The sequence below is a fragment of the Trachinotus anak genome, unplaced genomic scaffold (assembly GCF_046630095.1).
Source record: "Trachinotus anak isolate AG129_WGS33_773 ecotype Australia unplaced genomic scaffold, CSIRO_AGI_Tana_v1 ptg000002l, whole genome shotgun sequence".
NCBI lineage: Eukaryota > Metazoa > Chordata > Actinopteri > Carangiformes > Carangidae > Trachinotus > Trachinotus anak.
The window spans coordinates 1,580,224-1,596,429 of record NW_027273853.1 but is presented as its reverse complement, the minus strand read 5'-3'; the positions used below and the strand labels follow the sequence as shown (position 1 = coordinate 1,596,429).

At 43.2% G+C, this 16,206-nt stretch overlaps 1 protein-coding gene across 2 annotated transcripts; it reads right to left on the bottom strand.

Moving 5' to 3' along the window:
• Window positions 1-37: 37 nt before the first annotated feature.
• Window positions 38-13,761, bottom strand: LOC139627900 (C-signal-like). Of its 2 annotated transcripts, XM_071489089.1 has the most exons (8): window positions 13,657-13,761; window positions 13,353-13,555; window positions 11,509-11,563; window positions 7,297-7,493; window positions 6,853-6,910; window positions 5,058-5,176; window positions 4,219-4,329; window positions 38-1,119 (listed from the first exon to the last, which is right to left on the bottom strand). In XM_071489089.1, the coding sequence occupies exons 2-8, from the start codon at window positions 13,497-13,499 to the stop codon at window positions 1,006-1,008; spliced, it is 801 nt and encodes a 266-aa protein (XP_071345190.1). In that variant the 5' UTR covers window positions 13,500-13,555; window positions 13,657-13,761; the 3' UTR covers window positions 38-1,005. The 2 variants fall into 2 exon arrangements, with proteins under 2 accessions (XP_071345190.1, XP_071345181.1); XM_071489080.1 differs by having other exon boundaries at window positions 13,353-13,761.
• Between the last annotated feature and the right edge of the window lie 2,445 nt (window positions 13,762-16,206).

Here is a 16,206-nt window from a genome sequence, read left to right as displayed (position 1 = left end):
GTCAGATGGTTAAATATGGCAGATGATCAGACAGGTTGGAAACAAGTCTTTATTTTATTAGGAAGAGAAAATGTGAGAAATAAAAGATTAACAATGAGACAATTAACATGAATCACAGTTAAAGGGGTTTTCATTAGTGAAGGATCACAGGAGGAAAATCAAAAGACAAAGGAAAATCCTCTTTTATTTTGGAAAGTCACTAATCTAAGAGAGAGTTCCGCTCCATAACAGTGGTTTCACGGGTCCCTGCTCCGTCACTGGTTAACAGTGAAGCTTCATGTAGCTGGAACCGAATCACTAAAGACAGTTCAGCTTGGCGTCTCTGCGCTCACATCACCTCTGTCATGAGACCGAGCATGAATTAACATTTGTATTTTAGTTCCAAGGAAAATATAATAAAAAATAAATAAATAAAAATCTAATTATGGTCTTATAAATTTCTTGCATTAACATGTTACCTCAGTGAGACTGAACAAAATCAGTTCACTTGTTGGTTGTTAAATGAAATCACTCTGTAGAGCTGATGATTGGGTTCATCGCTGTAAACGAGCTCTTTGTGTGAAAGTCTCGACCCGTCTCATCAGCAGCCTGGTTATTATGAACCCAGTCCTTAAAAATGTACAAAACCGTTTAAAATCACACATCACAACATGACACGACTCAAACAGTTCAACAAAGAAATAAAAAGAACATAAATGAACTGAACTAAATCACATGAGAAGTGAAAGGAATATTATACTGTCATAAAATGTCAGGAGGAATAAGTTTAGCAACAGATCAGTTACACAAAGATGTACGTATGAGTTTAATGTACACAGTTTACACTTCACCTAAAATAAAAGAATTACACCAGGGAATGATTAAATTAAAAATTAAAATAACATGTTATCACAGATTCACTTCAGAATATAGAAGGTACAAAAGGTTTTTCCAGCCAATCAGAGAAATTCTTGGTTATGTTTATAAGCAGGCATCATCAGTCTGGTGCGGTGGTCATGGTAACTGCTACCAGGGGATGGTGTTGCCCTGCCAGTCCATAAGCATCCCACTGTCTTTGTTGCTGAGTGATGACACCACATTGAGGATGCCCAGTGCACTGTCCTGGGTGGTGAGAGGAGCCTGGAGGAGACAACAGACACCAGCAGGAGGAAAGTGAATCCTGTGAAGCAGCTGACACAGCAGAGCTGACGGCAAGCAGCTCAGATGAAACCTGTATTTTTATCATTATACAAACATGTTCTTATCAAGGCTGAATTATTATGTTGTTTGTTTGTAAAACAACATGGCCGCCTCCCTCTCACACCAACACTCCAGTGTGGATGTTTTATTTCACTGACGTCTTATCATATGCCGCACTGCTCTTGGTAGAAGAGTAGGAGCTGCTATAGAGCTAGACTGCTGGGGGATTCCCATGATTCACTGGGCGCTCTCTCTCTATTTCTGTCTCTCTCTCTCTCTCTCTCTCTCTCTCTCTCTCTCTCTCTCTCTCTCCCTCTCTCTCTCTATACTACTTCATGCCATTAACTTTGTATTTTTTCTCTCCCGTAGTTTGTGCTTCTCTCTCTCTCCCTCTCTCTGTCCTCATTCTGCAGGTCTCTCTGCCTCTGGAGCAGCAGGATCCAGATCCACCACTACTCATCTTTACTATTAACCACTGTTACCTGTCATTATTATTGATAACACCATTACCTACACAGCTGTTCCTGCTCTCTCTCTCTCTCTTTTCTCCTCTCTCCTCCCCCCACCCTCTCTTTTTATCTCCTCCTAAACCCAACCGGTCGAGGCAGACGGCCCCCCACCCTGAGCCCGGTTCTGTTGGCGGTTTCTTCCTGTTAAAGGGAGTTTTTCCTCCCCCCTGTCGCCAAGCGCTTGCTCGTTGTGGGAACTGTCGGGTTTTTCTCTGTAACAAAGTAAGGTCTCAGCCTTATCCTGTAAAGTGCCTTGAGATAATGTATATTATGATTTGGCGCTATACAAATAAAATTGAATTGAATTGAATTGAATTGAATTGAATTATCATACCTGTGTAAATGTTGATGTACAAACAGTTCAGTAACCACCACAGGTGCTCATGTTATTTAGTTATGTGTAGATACTGTACATCCAGTGTCTCAGTTCAAAAGGAAGCATGGTTACCGTGGTAACACGATTACAGAACAATTCACACACACCTGTTACCTACAGAACCTCCCTCTCTTCCTCCTGTTCTCCATCACACACCTTTTCTCCATCTTCACACCTGTTCTCCATCACCTCACCTGTTCTCCATCAAACACCTGTTCTCCATCAAACACCTGTTCTCCATCAAACACCTGTTCTCCATCAAACACCTGTTCTCCATCACACACCTGTTCTCCATCTTCTCACCTGTTTTCCATCTCCTCACCTGTTCTCCATCACCTCACCTGTTTTCCATCTCCTCACCTGTTCTCCATCTTCTCACCTGTTTTCCATCTCCTCACCTGTTCTCCATCACCTCACCTGTTCTCCATCTCCTCACCTGTTCTCCATCACCTCACCTGTTCTCCATCTCCTCACCTGTTCTCCATCACCTCACCTGTTCTCCATCTCCTCACCTGTTCTCTATCACCTCACCTGTTCTCCATCACACACCTGTTCTCCATCTCCTCACCTGTTCTCCATCACCTCACCTCATCTCCATCACCTCACCTGTTCTCCATCACCTCACCTCATCTCCATCACCTCACCTGTTCTCCATCACACACCTGTTCTCCATCACACTCCTGTTCTCCATCTTCTCACCTGTTCTCCATCACCTCACCTCATCTCTATCACCTCACCTGTTCTCCATCACCTCACCTGTTCCCCATCACACACCTGTTCTCCATCACCTCACCTGTTCTCCATCACCTCACCTGTTCCCCATCAAACACCTGTTCTCCATCAAACACCTGTTTTCCATCTCCTCACCTGTTCTCCATCTCCTCACCTGTTCTCCATCTCCTCACCTGTTCTCCATCAAACACCTGTTCTCCATCACACACCTGTTCTCCATCTCCTCACCTGTTCTCCATCACACACCTGTTCTCCATCACACACCTGTTCTCCATCTCCTCACCTGTTCTCCATCACCTCACCTGTTCTCCATCTCCTCACCTGTTCTCCATCACCTCACCTGTTCTCCATCACCTCACCTGTTCCCCATCAAACACCTGTTCTCCATCTCCTCACCTGTTCTCCATCACCTCACCTGTTCTCCATCACCTCACCTGTTCTCCATCAAACACCTGTTCTCCATCACCTCACCTGTCATCCATATTCTCACCTGTTCTCCATCTCCTCACCTGTTCTCCATCACCTCACCTGTTCTCCATCACCTCACCTGTTCCCCATCAAACACCTGTTCCCCATCAAACACCTGTTCTCCATCACACACCTGTTCTCCATCTTCTCACCTGTTCTCCATCTTCTCACCTGTTTTCCATCTCCTCACCTGTTCTCCATCACACACCTGTTCTCCATCTCCTCACCTGTTCTCCATCACCTCACCTGTTCTCCATCACCTCACCTGTTCCCCATCAAACACCTGTTCTCCATCTCCTCACCTGTTCTCCATCTCCTCACCTGTTCTCCATCTTCTCACCTGTTCTCCATCTCCTCACCTGTTCTCCATCACCTCACCTGTTCCCCATCACACACCTGTTCTCCATCACCTCACCTGTTCTCCATCACCTCACCTGTTCCCCATCACACACCTGTTCTCCATCACCTCACCTGTTCTCCATCACACACCTGTTCTCCATCACACTCCTGTTCTCCATCTTCTCGCCTGTTCTCCATCACCTCACCTCATCTCCATCACCTCACCTGTTCTCCATCACCTCACCTCATCTCCATCACCTCACCTGTTCTCCATCACACACCTGTTCTCCATCACACTCCTGTTCTCCATCTTCTCGCCTGTTCTCCATCACCTCACCTCATCTCTATCACCTCACCTGTTCTCCATCACCTCACCTGTTCCCCATCACACACCTGTTCTCCATCACCTCACCTGTTCCCCATCAAACACCTGTTCTCCATCAAACACCTGTTCTCCATCACACACCTGTTCTCCATCAAACACCTGTTCTCCATCACCTCACCTGTTCCCCATCACACACCTGTTCTCCATCACCTCACCTGTTCTCCATCACCTCACCTGTTATCCATATTCTCACCTGTTCTCCATCACACACCTGTTCTCCATCTCCTCACCTGTTCTCCTCCCATCTCCGTGCGCACCCAGCCAGGGTGAATGGCTGTCACCAGTATGTTGTGTTTCCTGAAGTCCTCAGCTTGACAGCGAGTCAGCATGTTCAGCGCTGCCTAAAGACCAACAGCAGACGGGACAGAAGCTTTGTTGTTTACAAATATAAATTCAATATGTTATCAATATATAATCCTTCAGTGTAACTGATATGAGGATGTGTCTTTCTGAAGATATTTGGATAGAAGCTGAACACTATGGTCCCTGGGATCAGCTCAGGTAAGAGTTTCCAACAAACAGAACCAGAACCAGGATTCCCTCTGCAGTCAGATAAAAATGTTGCACTTAACCATTACAGTTGTAAGATCTCTCAACACTGACAGCAGCAGAGAGAGTCAGGAAGATGTGTTCACACATCACTGTGTGGGTGGAGATAGACTGGAACATATTGTTCTTCACACCCAGAGCACTGCTCATCATGACTCTATATACATACTGTCCATGATTAAAAAGTGCATGTCGTAGTGGGATCGTTCTTATTGTCAAAAAACTGAAATTACAAATTTCACCTAAAACTACGCTATAGCTCCCATACAGTCTAAAGGTAGATGTCCATGTGTTTTTGATTAAAAAACAATGGCATCCTTATCCTTTGAAATAACGAGGAACACTTACTGAATGTATTTAGAGAGAAACAAGGTCTGATACTGATTCAATCAGCCTTCGCTGTAATTTTGATCCTGAGTGTTGAGGATCCTACCTCATAAAACCACATGAAGTCCTCCAGAGATGAAGGTACCTGTTATTTTACCCTGTGGAATTCAGATTCTCTGAACTGCATGTGTACCTTGCTGGTCCTGTACGGGTACATCTGCGCCATAGCAAAGGTCTCAGGACATTTCTGCATGGATGAGATGACCGTGGAGATGTTGATGATGGCTGACCTCCTGCAGGACATTTTATCACCTGACACACAGACAGAAACAGAGACAGAGAAAGTGCTGCTTCATACCACGACACATTAATAATAACTATCATGTACAGCACAGTGGTGCAGTGGTGCAGTGGCCCCCAGCTCCAGCTTCCTCCCACAGTCAAAGACATGCCCCACCCCATAAGAATAAATGGTATGGATAATGGATGGATGAATAATGTAAATTAAAATTACAGATTCAATAGAAACTTCTTCACTTCATCTATATATACTTTTCAGACAATAAAGGACCATCTGTCTCCTGTGGTCATGGACAGGGAGGGTCTGAGAGGTTTTGTCCAGCTGTGTGAAACCATGACACAGTCTCTGAACATACTGAGTGAAACATCCTTCAGAGGTGCAGCACAGGGAGTGGGTGAGCCTCACTGAAAATCAAACACAAAGGTTACACAGGTATGTGTGGCAGTCTTGTCCAACTTGTCCCTTTCCAAGCCTACACTGTTGTGGTCATTCAGGACATCATGGCAGCAGTTAGACTCAGCCCTGGCACTGGGATTTGTGAGCATGAAAAATCTGTTTTTCCTGTTTGTCCTGATCACAAGTGATGTTGCAACCAATTGGTGTTGCCTGAATGATTCTACCTGAGTAGGACAACCCTCCTCAAAGGCTGCATTTACTTCAGAAGACATGTCACACCACGTGTGACTCACACACAGAGCTCAGTGTTTGACCACTCAACCATCAAAGAGTCCTGCTGCCCCCCATGTGAAGTAGACCTCAGATCACTTCCACAGGTGCTCCAGCAGTTACTGACTAAACTGGTTAATGAGTCACTGTTTCACCTTGACCTTCATAACTACACCAGCTACTGCGCCCGTCAAGACTTTGGTGGTTGGATTTCAACACATGAAGTGATGATGTCATTTAAACATAATCCTGGCAGGTGCTGCCTCCAGCAAAATGATTCACGTTTCCATGGAGATGTAAATCAGAAGTCCAGAGTTCTGCCATCACACCACCGAGCCTGGACAGAACCAGATCACCAACCAGACTGAGAACCTCAGTCCCCTTTCTTACACCCGCCCTCTGAGGACCTGTTCCTCTGGCTTTCTGAGGTCCTCTGTGTGCATTGATGGTTCAGTGGTACAGAGCCGCCAACAAACAGCTGCCGTGTGTCTGACATCCTGCCAACCCTGGTCACATCTTTCAACTTGAAGCAGAGAGCAGACCATCAAACACAGTCTTTTCTCTCTAACGCCTGCAATTTAAAAACAGTGGATGCATATAAAGACCACCTGTTGAGTGACAGCTTGTCTCAGACCCAGTGAACAGTTTCCTACAGAGTCTTATAATGTGGATCACACATCAGCAACCAGATCAGTCGTATAATATATGTCAGTACAAGAGACTGAAACCAACAGTGAAATTACATCAGGTCATGTCGCTTTCTAAACTCTAGCTGTGAAGCGTGACTTGCAGACTGCAGTCTGTATGTCACACCTTGGTCTGCTTCCTCAAAGAGTCCCATTTAGTTCTCTAGTTCTAGTTCTTAAAACCACAAATCTATCTTCTCATAAATATCGACACTACAGTTCTGCTTTCATGACCTTTACGTACAGTTCTTGAGTGAATGTTGTGTACCATGAAACCACATGTCCCATGATTCTCTGCTATATTTGTACAGATACAAACTAGAAAGGAAGTTTACCCTTGTCATCCTCAGGTGAGAACCTCTCTGCTGCTCTCTGGAGGAGAGGGAGGAACATCTGGAGAGAGACAGGAAGTAATTACACAGCTGACACTGATGGACTGTGGTGTGTGTGTGTGTGTGTGTGTTTGTGCATTAACTTTTTCATGCACACATGTACAAGTTTCATTAGTCTGGATCATCCTCTCATCCCTCTGGTGTTGAAATCACCAGGTTGGAGTGTTTTGTTTTCTGTGACTGTCTTCATCAGTGGCAGTGATGAAGATACTCGACATGATGATTGCAGACACCACACATGTGTGTGCTTTACTTACCCAAAAGTTAGTCCAACAGCTGTTTCCACTTTTCTGCCTCACAGCATGTTGATATCTGTGTGTGTGTATGTGAGTGTGCGTGTGTGTGTATCTGTGTTTGTCTATTAGCACAGAGAACAGACAGACCAACCTTTGCAAGGAGAAATGGTCCAACCACGTTGGTCTCGTACACATCCATCATGTCCTTCTTCCCGGTGGCAGATAACGGCGCCGGGGCAGCCGGTTTGTTGATGGCAGCGTTGTTGATAAGCAGGTTCAGGCCGCTGACCCCGACTTGCTCACTCACAGCCTGGACAGCAGCAGAGATACTGTCCTCATCCGATGTGTCTGCAGGTGGACGTGGACAGTAACAAATGGGTGAGGGAAGAATCCTTTTTCTCTGAGGTCTGGTGTTGTCTGCAGGGCTGCGCTCTCTGAGGTAAACTCTCAGTTAATTGTAGCTGCTACAGCAAAGATGTAATCTGAGGAACCTCAGAGTGTTATTTATTACTCATGGAAAACAAGCTAGATTTAGTTTAATTTAATTTATTTGACATTAAATCATACAAAGCTTTATGATTAGCCCATACAAACATGCATGTTCATGTATGTATGCTTATATTGTAGACATATGTTCCATAAATATACAGTATACCATCCCGTCCCACAGTCTGTCAGTAAGTGTTGATATTATAAACAGTAGAGTCCAAAAATCTGAGTCAGAGTGATTACGCTAATGATCAGATCTCATAAATGCCAGGTCAAACTCATCAAGTGTAAATGAGCAACTTAAGAGCGTTTGATGAATCCAGCTTGGACAATTAGTACAAGCAAAGCTGATAAAACAGAGGTTGAGATAAGAACACAACATGTTATTTGATGAGGCCTAATATTTACTGTTGTACATGTTACAGGTAGAGTGCAGAGCCTGCTCTCATGCGTCAGGCCCAGTTTGCAGAAGGTGGATGCACTGATATGCTGGGTAAACACATACAGTAACCCAGGCCTGGCCGCACTGAGGATTTGCTGCTGAGCACAAAGTACTCCATGTTAACCCTGTAGAGCAACAAAGACCACCACCACCACTGGACGTCTTTAGTTCAACTGTATTTGGTTACCAGTGTTGGGGAAGCTATTTGAAAGCACAGCTTTGTAAGCTAATTACTCTGAAGTTGAACTACAGCGACGCTACCGTCGGGAGAAGTCTGGCTCAGTTAACTAAAGCTATAGTGGTCATAACATGAGCTAAGCAAATAAAATTCTTCACTGTTTATGGGAAAGTGCTGGAACGTCAGCTTAAGTGTGTCCACAATGACTCTTCCATGATTCAGGAGGTTTGTCTATGAATGACGCTGTCATTTGTATCATTGTATCAATCATTTGTAGTTTCAGTAGTTTACTACACAAAAATGTTTAATCGCTGTGCACATATGAATGTAGATGAAGCTAATGCAAAATGTAGTTAAACTACTGGTTTAATCACAGGTGGTTCACTACTCCCCAACACTGTTACAGTTACACTGTGGAAACTCTTTGTTTCTCTTCCTTCATGTTTCCCTGCAGTCTCAGTTGTGATTGGTATCTAAGCCAGACAGTGGATAGACTTATCATCCATCATTTGTCGTGTTTAGCAGGAAGTTTTTGCCTTTAAATACAGAGGTGTATTAACAGCTGAGGCTGGGTGAGGAAATGCTCCACACTCCAGTTGTGTGATGATTTCTCCACTGTCACACATGTGTCATCTCTGTGAGAAAGTGTTGAAAAGGTCAGCAGGCCCTTCTATATTAGGCCTCATATAACTGCACACCAGCTGCTCATTGGCAAGTAAAACGACCCAGCTGCCGAGAGATAAATACAGCACCAGCACATTTCTACTCTGCTGGAGCACTCTGCAGAGAGTAGCTGAAGGTGCAGGAATAAGCGCAGCAGTGTGGTGGAGACGGTCCTGGCTGAAACACAGTTGACATGAGGGACCTGCAGGCTTCAGCCTGTGAGCTGGAGATATACTATCGACAATCTACCCTACAGCCTCCATAACAAACGATCCTCCCAACCACACAACCCCCTAACCCAGGGACACATCTGTGTACTTTCTCAGAGCTCTAGCTTACATCAGGGCGCAGGTCCTACACTGCTGGTTGCAGGAACTAAAGTGTCAAATTGACAGGCTGATTGATGAGACATGACATCCAGGAAACAAGAGGTTCGTTTCCAAGGTGACTCCAGACCCAACATAACACTTAGTGGCATTGGACAAGACAGGAAGTTCACCAAGTCGCTTGAGACATCTGGGGTTGGACTGCTCCTGGGTTTCAAATGGTAGAGAACCACAGACTGTCGCCACCTTGGCAGTGCCTGACTCCGCCTGCAACTCCCTGCTAATCCAAAAATGGTCAAAAGAGGTGGGGAGTGTGTGGAGCTGAGACTTTGGTGCATGGTGGTTTGTGTCAAACATACACTCACCCACCTGTCACTCAAAGAGGCCACGCCCTCAATTCTCCATTACTTTAGTCTTTAATAATGAGTTCTATAAAATTCAGCCCGTACAGTTGTCATGAAGAAGGAAATTAGCTCTAGAGACCAGAACAGTTTTTGTACCAGGCTGTAAACATGTTTATTTCTGCTGTAAAGTTGGACATTTGAACATGGGAGTCTCTGGGGACTGACTCACTGCTGGAGCCAGACTCTAGTGGTCATTAGAGGAACTGCAGGGTCTCTGGTCTCTGCTTGATGAGAAAAACAGTGCTTCTAAAACAATAAACACATTCTATCCTAAGACACATGCAGAACATCTGGGGCCATAACCACAGAGCACCTCACAGAAAATGGCCGACCTGAGGATGTGACATCACAGTCTGATTGTTCACTAAAATATGAAATATGCAGAGCCCATGATTCAGCATCATCTGATCAAATTAGAGTTTCCACCTGTTGTCATACAGTTTCCTAATAAAGGCTGCTCGAGAATCAAGTATGGCCTGGACCACAGCCTCACTGGAACTTCATATCAAGTCTGGTCCTTTAAGACTAGGTCCTTCAAAACACAGGTGCAACACAAAATCCTGCCGTGGGGGAGGCTAAGACATGTTGTCAAAAAGCCATCGGATCACAGGAAACCATTTCCTCACCTCCAGGTTCATTCTCTGCACACCTGGAGAGGCCTTTCAGCGGGACGTCATGTCTGCTGCCTTGTTCTGCACAGACACTTTACCCTGAGAGGCGAGGCCCCTCTGGAGAGAGTATGATCAGTGAGGGGTGACTTTAGTCTGCTTGGTTCAGAAATTGTTTGTGTGAGATTAAAATCAGCAGAGTTGTTTAAGTGTGTCAGAACACTCAAAGAAACAACCAGGAACAAAACAGAATGAGGGGAGCACAGAACACGAGGAGGGCCATCAAACACGCAGGAAACACACACAAAAGGAAGATGATTTCAAAATAAAACATGACACATGAGCCAGGAAGAGGCGAGGAGGGGGAGATCATGACATTACTTCACTGTTTCACTATTCCACTCCAACCACAGTAAACACATGAATCCAGCACAGATGTGTCAAACCATGATTCAGCTCAGACCAGAACGCCAGGATCAGCCTGACACAATAATAACCTAACATGATCTGAGTTTATGACATCTCACTGAACCAGGCCTGAACAGCTGCTGGCTTTGAAAACATCTGGATTATTTAGTGTAGCAGGTAAAATTAAGACCTTATGTTGAATGTAGAGTAAAGCAGCAGGGTTTGTGCTCTTTCATTAGCAGGTATCAAAATGACAGAGGTACATTCAGAGTGGAGTAGACAGGCCATGGCCTGTGAGCCTGACTATAAACCAATAATATAGACGTGATTGAGTTCAGACCCTTTTTCTAAGGAGTAATTTCCTGAGTGAAGAACAGGAGAGTAGATGAACCATGTTACCTTGATGGGGCGAGGACTTTCTCATTCAGTAAACTATTGTGTATTGAACCTTCAGTGTCTTCAGAGGCCAGAATCTCGAGCTGCAGCCCCGAACTGAGTGCAGGCTCATATACAGGTTTAGGTTTAACAAACTGAGATAAGCTTCCTGAGTGGAAATTGAGTTCCACGCTACTGCCCAGGAGCTGTCACAGAGTCAGAAGAGTAAATCTTTTCCTCAGCCAACCTCTGAGTTGATATAAGAGAGCACATATCTAACGTAAATATAGAAGATATTACAGAAAATGCACCAACTTTCCCACCTACACTTGGAAGTGGTGAAGTTGTTGGTAGAGTCATAGTCACCTTAGCTGTTCCTATCATTTATGGCCACTCAATGAAGTGTAGTGGAAATGTGCTATATTCCAGTTGTGTAAGTGTTTGCACAGAGGAGGGTTAGCTGTGTTTACCTAGTTTGATGACAGTGATCTTTCCACAATGTTGAGTGGTGAGCTCTTTCAGGGCCTGAGGGGAACAGAGAGAACATGAGGAGGGAAGACTGGGCGACAGGAAATACACTGTTATTTACTGCAGCAGCCATTATTTCTTCATTCATTTCATGGCAGTAAAACCAGCCGTCAGGACGTCTGGAACTTTGTGATGTCACAACAAAGCAGTCACCGCCCTCAGCCATGTCCCAAGCCCTGCCCACCTGGACCCACCATCCAACCTTGCAGGATTTGGTTTCAGGACTGTTTGCCTGAAATCTGCCAAATTTTTATTGGATCACTGAGAAAACAGTCAGCCAATCAGAAGAGAGGCTCAGAGCCTCTATGGACCTTTAAGGAGAGATCTAGAATATACTGATCTGATGTAAGTAGAGAAAATGAATTGCAGACCAAGAACATTTGACTGTACGCTGACAAAATACATACAAGATACATTGTATGCAATACATACAATACGTGTGCACATACACATATACCATAGTAAAAACATGTACACAATAAATATTACAGTGCTGTGAATATGTATTTTTTAAAGGTAAGCAGTACAGTTTTTGACCACAGGTTTCGCTGTGGAGCAGCAATAAGCTCATCCCTGTTGTGTTTTGTAGGTTAATATTTGGTACTAATACAACTCTTTGTTCACTGATTCAGCTGTGGATTTCACTACATGGGCCAAAACAATAAAATTTAGGTGAAAAGATGTAATTATAAAAAAATAAATAATAATGTTTTTCAATGTTTAACTAATTTATCTTTAAAAATGTTTTTTAAAAATTTGCCGTTCGAAAACCACCGTCTTAAATGTTACGTCTATGTACAGGCAAGATGCAATAGCAAATTAATCTTCAAGGAAATGTTATTACTCAAGTGCAGAGTCACAAAATGTTCATATTGAATGAATCAGGAAAATGTTGAATGTTGAAGTTCAAGTGTGATGTCTGCATTGGTTCAGGTGGAAGTCGTATGAAGGTCTTACAGGGTGTCATGTTTTTTTGACGACATGGACAAATGATGGTTTGTTTGTAGCCACTAAAATATTATAATGTTTTTATGGTTATGTTAAAGAAACTCATTCCAGCATTTGGTCGGGAAAAATTATGTTTTGGTAAAAAAATTGAATATGTGACTTTAAGCATGAGACAGTAACCAAAAGCAGTCTGTAGCCTGACAGTGACCACCTCTCTCCACACAAAACAGTGCCACTGACCACAACTCAGGTGACAAAAATGTTTCTGCACAACGTATTTGGGAAAAAAACATTTAGAAGAATATGAACAGAATTTTAAGAAAAGAGTTTCCACAAAAAACTTAGTGCAGATGAAAAATAGCAGTAGACCTAGACAGTGTCCCTGAGAAACCCCAAAGTTAGTAGGGTTGCACTCAAAACGCTGAACAAGACAGTCTCTTTTATAATGGTTGAGTCTTTTGCGGGAAAAAACACTGATTTTGACAGAAAGTACAGCCATGAAAACTTGCTCTTACTCATAGTCAGCCTCACATAGTCTTCAGTAACTGTTGCAACAAGCAGAACTTTGTATATGTGATACAACAAATTTAGGATTTACTGTATATGTGACAAATTTTCCAGTTTTACACATCAGCAGCCCCACACAGATGGATTATGATCATTAAGTGCTCAGACTTCAGTGCTCACAACACAAGTAAGAAGTCTTCTTCATGTGCATGGCTCCAAGTCCAGAGCTCATGGAGAAGCCATAAATCAGCTCTAGTAGTGTGTATGTGTATGTGTGCGTTTGTATTTGTTAGTTAAAACCATGACGAGTGTTAATGTGTAAGCGTCTCACCTTGGCCCCGGGTCCCTCGGGGTCCCTGCAGCAGGCGTAGACATGAGCCTCCGCTCCTGTCCTCTCTGCCAGTTGTTTGACCAGCTCCAGACCGATGCCTCTATTGCTGCCAGTCACTAACATGTTGCCTTCCAGTGTCACTGACATGTTTGCTGATCAGCTGTCAAACCCCAGCTGCTGTCTCCCTGCTCTCCTGACACTGACTGAACATGTGTGAGAGCACAGTGCTGCTGTAATGCTAGACCTGTGAGTCATGCACTCAGTATAGGTGGGTACTGTACAAGAGGGCAGGACGACGCCTTACCTTGTTATCTGTTGCACACATAATACTACACATCTGGACCACTTTTATGTTACTTTTCATTGCATAACCAGTTTTCTTTCAGCTGGACAGCACCAGCCCTGTAGAGTCCCTGTTTGACTTGTAGTGACACTTGTTGCCTTTGGGACTCTGGGGCTGAGGTTTTTCTGTCTGTCTGTCAATAAAGATTTATTCACACAAAAAGCCGCCAGTCTTCTCTAGCCTCATAATCCACCTTTGTTCATGAGCAAACAGCTGATTTATCTTGACATTTGCTCAGCCTTTTGGCAGTGTATGTTTAGTTATGCAACGATTTAGAAATGTGGTGAATCAGGAAGTGCAATATACCTTTTGTCCTCTACCAGTGTAGTTAGATAATTAGTAAGTCTAAGACTCAGAATATGAGGAAAGTGTGTGGTTAGCCTCAGCTGCAGAAAGATGAAGTTACCCCACTGCTGCTAAAGAAATCTGCTTCTCCCTTTCTGCAGGACCTACTGAAGCCCGCTGACGACAGAGCGTCAGCACAGCAGCTGCATCTGAATGGACCATTATGTGAGCAGTGACACAGGCTGTAGCTTACCTTTATTTAAAACTGCACTAATCAATATTTTCATACTAACAACTAGTGATGGTGAGATGAAGCTTCATGAAGCTCTGAACCAGTTCAGCAAAATGGTTTGAGAAAAGGTTCATATATTGATGCTTCATGTTATCAGAGCGACATCTACTGGTCAGAATGTAAAATAGGCAAATACTAAAGTTTGTATATTACAAACTATCAGTGTAAGGGAAACCATGATTGTATCTTTATTGTAAGCACAACTTTATAGTAATTACTGCAAAATCAATCAACATATGTCCTTGAAAAAGATGTAGTTCAATAAACTTAAAGCATCTATAATAATGCTGCACCACTATGCTTGTGCTCTACTGGGGGAAATGAGACACAAGTGTCATCAGCCTGGAGAAGTCCTAGTTTTCCTTGGTGGATCCATATACAAATACAACCGGTCAATGTCAATCATTGTTATAAACCAAAAACTATGAAATTCATTATTTCTCTTGGAGGTGTGTACACAGTGAAATGTAGCAGTCACTCCATAATTCAGACTGCGCCCAAGAGCTCAGATATACTGAATAACTGAATAAACTGAATAAACAGTTGTGAGTGTTGTTGGATGCTACACCCCCTGCCAGGTCACACTTCATGGATCTCAACCACACCTGTTGTGGTGGACGGGATAAGTCTACTGAAATGACCATATAGGTCAGTACTTCCTTGATTCAGAGGACCTTTGTTGTCATGGTTACAATAATAAACACTGTGGAACAGTCATGGATAAAGGAAATCATCCACCCCGACCTCCTCCTAACATGTTGTTCTTGACACTACATCACCTGACCTACCTTTGCTCCTGTCATAATACAAAGTACAGCCACCAGACGTCACCTGACAGGAAAACCTGGGTGATAATAAGCTGCTGCACAGATGAACTGTGTGGTTGTTTTTAACAGAACCATCTCCATGATACCTGCATCTGATTTCCTGTCACAGGGTGGAACCTCAATGTTCCTCTGCCATCCACAGTAAATATAAATATACATTTTATAACATTTTTACCCTGAAGCAACAACAGCCATAATAATTTGAGTCATTCAGATTAAGTATTGCTTGAATTCCTCTCTTTGAAATAAGTTGATTTCAGCTTTTATATATTTATTTATTTATTTCGGAGGGGCAGTTTGCAAATTTCAGATAGAAAATGTCCAGTTTTCATAAAACTTTATTTCAGCTTCTAGATTTGAGAAACTAGAAAAACAAGTTCATTTTCAACCTTGACATCAGTAGTTTAAGTTTTTAATCTAAAGACTGAAAATTGATTTTATACTGTGACTCAGCAATAAGAGGTGTAAGAGGTTATTCAAGTTCATTAAACTCACTGCCACCATGTGTTTTGATGTGAAATATATTTAATCTCTGGAAAAACACATTTACATGTTGTCTTTTGTTTTGTTTGTTCTCCTGAGATGAACTGCCCTAGAGAAAATTACCTCATAGGTTGCTTATGCAAACAGCTTCCCACCTGTTTTATTGTTAAGTGACATCTAGCAGTCATGTAAGACAATATAATTCTTTTCAGCATACAATAAGTATCTGTGACGGGGGGAAGGGGGGAGTCAGATGACACTGGGGGAGCTGGATAGTTGATAAAACATTGGACTTTACAACAGGAAAGTCAACATTTGTTTCCTTTAAAGCTCCATCCAGTCTAAAGGTAGATGTCCATGTGTTTGTGATTATAAAGCAGGTCTAGGTTCTATATTAATACTGTGAAAGTATCAAAGCCTCAGTCCACAGAGAAATGTACACAGCCTGTATTCAGACACTGAGCCTTAAAACCAGCCGTCAGGACTTCTGGAACTTTGTGATGTCACAACAACAACAACAACAACAACAACAACAACAACAACAACAACAACAACAACAGTGTTTTATCACTGGACCACCCGGTACATGACAATAAGCAGGCCTGTTTTTTAACAGTCAGGTTA

What these genes read in the sequence shown, in the direction of transcription:
- LOC139627900 (XM_071489080.1), bottom strand. Translation starts at nt 13,499, where the DNA reads ATGTCAGTGACACTGGAAGGCAACATGTTAGTGACTGGCAGCAATAGA. An exon ending in GATCACTGTCATCAAACTAG is followed by an intron (nt 7,494 to 11,508) that starts GTAAACACAGCT and finishes GTCCACCTGCAG; the next exon opens with ACACATCGGATGAGGACAGT. An exon ending in CGGAGATGGGAGGAGAACAG is followed by an intron (nt 1,120 to 4,218) that starts GTGAGGAGATGG and finishes TGTCTCCTCCAG; the next exon opens with GCTCCTCTCACCACCCAGGA.